Source organism: Pteropus vampyrus, unplaced genomic scaffold, assembly GCF_000151845.1.
Source record: "Pteropus vampyrus isolate Shadow unplaced genomic scaffold, Pvam_2.0 Scaffold417, whole genome shotgun sequence".
In the NCBI taxonomy this organism is placed as follows: Eukaryota; Metazoa; Chordata; class Mammalia; order Chiroptera; family Pteropodidae; genus Pteropus; species Pteropus vampyrus.
In genome coordinates this window covers 34,015-38,621 of record NW_011889198.1, presented here as the reverse complement: position 1 = coordinate 38,621, position 4,607 = coordinate 34,015, and the positions used below count along the sequence as shown (strand labels likewise).

Here is a 4,607-nt window from a genome sequence, read left to right as displayed (position 1 = left end):
CCCCTCTCCTCCGAGCGCAGACCGCCCTCGCCCGCCCGGAGGAGCGAGGGCGCCAACGGGCCGCGCCGCCCGGGGCCAACGGCTTTACCGTCCGCGCCGCAGGCCCGAGTCCAAACGGTTCCCCACCCGCCGCTCGCGCCTCCGCCCGCTGGCAAAACAATAAAAATGAAAATAAAAACGGGAAGGGGGCGCTGCCAGGCGGCTCCCACTCCAAGACGACTCCCCACCGCCCCGGGCCCCGAAAACGCCGCCGAGAAGCCGGGCGGAGACCGCGGACCGCTGCCCCTGCCTCAGCTGTAACCGCCGTCGAGGCCGCCGGCTCCGCGGCGCGGCCGTTTGAACGGACCGGAAGTGGGGGGCGGGCGACTTCCGGCGGTTGGGCTGGCGCGCGAGGGGAGTGTCGGGAATGGCGACCAAGAGGCTGGCGCGGTACGCGAAGGGGCTCCGGGGCCGGGTGGGGGAGGGGGGCGCTCCTGGCCCCGCGCCGGCCGGCGCGGTGTCCTCCTCCTTCCCTGCGGCCCACGCGTCTCGGTCTCGGGCCGGAAGGTCGGCCTGGACCTGCGACTCCGGCCTCAGGCCGCTCACTGGGCGAGGGTGTTAGAACCTGGGGTCTCGACTCTGTGGTCCTGAGGCCGCGGCTGCGCATTGTAGACCCCGGGGAAAGGACTGGACCGCGCCGTGTAGACCGTTGGGTGGTCTACGCCCAACTGTAAAGTCGTTTCTTTACCCACAGCGCCCATCAAGCTGTTGGCCCCCACCTCTTCCCAGGGATCCGTTTAATTCCTAATGTGAACCATTGTGGCCTTCTTTCCTGCCTGATTCCTGGAAATGCGGCTCCCATTTCCAGTTTCCAGAAGAGACTAATTTATTAGCGAGTAGCATGGGCTTCAGAAGTGGAGGATCCTGAGATCGCATGTCAAATACGTGTTCTTGGGCAAATTACTGAGTTCGTTTTCTCATCCATGAAACATAGGTAGCAAAGGGGACTACCTTGTCCACTTGTTGAGGGTTAAATGTGGTCACCGTCTTAGTTCAGTGTCTGCCTTGTAGTAAGAATCAATAAATGTTAGCTGTTATTCCCAACTTCCCATCACACCTCTTAAACAGAAAACCAGAACGGGACGTGTGGGCCTCGTTAAACTACCAGCTCATCAAAGTAGTTTTGTCGCACCGACCTTAGGACCTCAGTTAGCTCATCCCCTTTCTGTGAGCTCAGTGTATGGTCTTTGAGGTCCTTTATCACGCATTATCTTACAGTAATTTGCCACTGTAAAGTCGTTTCTTTACCCACATATTTTAAGCTCCTAGAAGTCGGTCTTGTCTGTATTTTCAGGACTGCTGTGTAGCAGAGGCTTGAAAAATACAAAGGCAAAAATAACTTAAACGTTTTGACGCATTTTTACCTCTGCAGTCACTTGAGTTCCACAGTGTTACTGTACAATAACGGGACAGAAAGAATTAAGTTTGCAAATGGTTACTTTGAGGTTCATGCAGGTAAGATGACTGCTGAAATCAAGAGAACGTGGCCAGCTAATGCAAGAACCAAAGTCTTTTGCCCTCAGAGTCTAGTTCAATCTCCTTTCAATCACAATACATTACTACAACAACAATGAGAGCCCTATTATTATTTCGTTAGCCAATTCAAATAGGAGTGAATGAATTTGTTGAACAGACGGGCTTGTTCTGTGTTTTTAGGCAGCTTGGATTTATTAGGAGAAAGTCCATTGCACCAGCAAGTGGAAGTCTAGGAAGAAGCAAATCCAGTAAGTACCGTGCTTGAGTTCTTTTTATTTTGTACCTTGCACTTTTAACACTGGCGGAGCCTAAGGATACCCTGGTCTTTTGCAGAGCAGTTATTTGACTACTTAATTGTCATTGATTTTGAGTCGACATGTTGGAATGATGGGAAACGCCACCAGAGCCAGGAAATAAGTAAGTCTGGATTGCCAATGGCCACAGCTAGCATTAGATGAGTCACTTTAAACTTTGTAGGTATAAAACAGTCAACAGTTAAAACGAGATGGTCTGTGAATCAATCAGTAGTTCACTATAAAACCTGACTTGACAAAAAAAGAGAACAAAAATGTAATACCTAATATGTCATCATATAAAATAATCGTTTTAGGGTTATATGCAAAATCTCAATTGTATAGAAAACTGAAAAAAATGCCTTTGCAAAAAAGAATACATTTCAACTTCCATATTTAATTGTGGAAAATTCTTCAAGAGTTTTAAGTTGACATACTCTTAACTTTAATATTTTCACTTATTCTTTGGCATAACTTTATTATAACGATTGTATCACACTGTTTTGGTCATTTGAATATGCTTTTGCTGAAAATGATTGTTTAATAATGCCATAAGCATGGTAATAGATGTTTAATTTATAGCGCTTGCGGCAATAATTTAGCAATTATATATTCACATGTCAATTGCCGATTCTTCCAATGTAGTTGAATTTCCAGCAGTACTTCTGAACACATCAAATGGAGAGATTGAATCTGAGTTCCATGCTTACGTTCAGCCTCAGGAACATCCAATTCTTTCTGAATTTTGCATGGAACTGACAGGCATAAAGCAGGTATGCCCTACCTACCTCTCTTCTTACCAACCCCCCAAACAAAAAACAAGCAGGTACGATGCAAATATTAAAATTAAGAAAATAAAAGCTCTATACTATTTGGAATTAGATTTTTTCAGTGTTAGAAGAAAAAAAATCCTTTGAAATCTTTAAAAATTAGGAAGACTAGTATTGTAAAAATAAATACCAAATGTATTTTATGGAAATTAAATACATCAAATGTCTGTCAGTTCGGATTTAATTATTATATTCCTGTGTGATTTTAAATTGGTCAACTTAATTTTTCTTACCTTGCAGAGTTGTAATGATTATCTCTTTCCCATGCGTTTTAACACCTTTTCAATAGATAGAGTTTTTGTCAATTAGAACCTCTTTTCTGTTATATCCTACATGGTGCCTGATTATGTGCTAATTCTGTGCTCAGTAATTATGGAATTTGACTGTTGAATTCAGATTTTGTGACTCTATTTAGGATCAAGTTGACGAAGGGGTCCCTCTGAAGATTTGCTTATCTCAATTCTGTAAATGGATTCACAAGATTCAGCAAGAGAAGAAAATTACTTTTGCTACTGGGATTTCAGATCTATCTACTTCCGAAGTAAAATTATGTGCGTTTGTTACTTGGTCAGGTAAAAAATGTTCAATCTATTAATCATCAATGAGTAGCATTACCATTATGTAATTCTTTATCTCAAATAAGAATTATACTTGTTAACTTCCTGAGCCAGGAAAAGAAATTCAAGTGCCTAGCGGATGTTAAACATGAAAAATAAATTTATTGATATTTTTTAAATTACCATTCTGGGGTACCTTAAAATTTTAAGCCTTAACTTTAAGTAAATTTCTAGATTGTACCTCTCTGTTCTTCTGAATCCAGGCAAAGATGATTTAGTGAAAACTTTTATCATGCTATTTTGTACAACCTGGAATAAAAAGAATTTTCAGTCAACTCATATCCTTCGCTCTTATACTTTCACACTAATATAGACATCAAGGAAAAAATAAATACAAACAATGATGGCATAAGTAAGGACTGCCAGCATCACTGACTTTGTTCTGTTTTAATATATTTAATGCAGACTGGGACTTGGGGGTTTGCCTGGAGTATGAGTGTAAGAGAAAACAGCTGTTGAAACCCGTATTCTTAAATTCTTGGATTGATCTCAGAGTAACTTACAAGGTAAGTGTCAAAGATGGGGTCACGTTCATTTTCCTTTTGTTGAAAAATGATTGATTAAACTTTACCCCACACATAGCTATGGGTTCCTGCAAATAAAATATTTCCTTTTGAAACGTTCACATAAATCCATTTCTTAAAGTATGTAAAAACAACACAAGAAAAATAACATTCCAAATCTAATAGAACTAAAAACGATGAAAAATAAGCAGTTAACATATAGCCTTTCAAATAGTAATAATTTTTTTTTTTTTAGAAATGTCCTCATTTATGTGATTAGATTTTCTATAGGAGAAAACCAAAAGGACTAAGTGGTGCCCTGCAGGAAGTAGGAATAGAATTCTTGGGACGAGAACATTCCGGTTAGTATAAATTGAAAATCATTTTACGATGTAAGTAATTTTATTTTTATGAAGTCTTTCATGTAGATCTCATTTTCGTTATGTCATTAAAAAGGAACACACTTCAACTTAAAAATTTCTCTAATCTGTACAATTCAAATTGTTCCTAAGACTTTCAGATTACCACTTTGATAAAGTATTATAATATGAAACCTGCCGTCTTGTGGCTTTCCAGTCCAATGGAAATTAAACAAACACCCAAATAATACAGTGGACTAGTGAAAGAACTGAACGAGACTGTTAGATCGCTCACAGAACATCACCCCTACGGAATGTCGGTCGCCTTTTCGTGAACTTCCTATGAAATTTTCACCTTCTCTGTAAATGTGATAGATCTTGTCTTTCCATGGGAAGGCTGCCACAAGACCAATTTACCATAATTAAAATTAGTAGATGATCATACAACTGACAGCATGTTCCAGAGTCTATTTAAGTGGTGGGTTTTTTT

General features: G+C 41.1%; 1 protein-coding gene across 4 annotated transcripts; it reads left to right on the top strand.

Moving 5' to 3' along the window:
• Nucleotides 1-352: 352 nt before the first annotated feature.
• On the top strand, nucleotides 353-4,601 carry ERI2 (ERI1 exoribonuclease family member 2). 4 transcript variants are annotated; one of them, XR_002777392.1, is made up of 8 exons: nucleotides 353-429; nucleotides 1,696-1,763; nucleotides 1,849-1,932; nucleotides 2,454-2,581; nucleotides 3,054-3,210; nucleotides 3,661-3,761; nucleotides 4,015-4,120; nucleotides 4,335-4,601. XR_002777392.1 is itself a non-coding variant. In XM_011380930.2 (8 exons), exons 1-8 carry the CDS (start codon nucleotides 407-409, stop codon nucleotides 4,376-4,378), a joined length of 687 nt encoding a protein of 228 aa, XP_011379232.1. In that variant the 5' UTR covers nucleotides 353-406; the 3' UTR covers nucleotides 4,379-4,601. The 4 variants fall into 4 exon arrangements, 3 of the variants coding, with proteins under 3 accessions (XP_011379232.1, XP_023379591.1, XP_011379233.1); XM_011380930.2 differs by having other exon boundaries at nucleotides 4,039-4,120; XM_023523823.1 differs by having other exon boundaries at nucleotides 4,050-4,120; nucleotides 4,335-4,380.
• The last annotated feature ends 6 nt before the right edge of the window (nucleotides 4,602-4,607 follow it).

Excerpts from the sequence above, each read along its gene's own strand:
- ERI2 (XM_011380930.2), top strand. The coding sequence starts at position 407 with ATGGCGACCAAGAGGCTGGCGCG. Across the intron at positions 1,764-1,848 it reads TCTAGGAAGAAGCAAATCCA|AGCAGTTATTTGACTACTTA; the intron begins GTAAGTACCGTG and ends GGTCTTTTGCAG. Across the intron at positions 3,211-3,660 it reads TGCGTTTGTTACTTGGTCAG|ACTGGGACTTGGGGGTTTGC; the intron begins GTAAAAAATGTT and ends TATTTAATGCAG.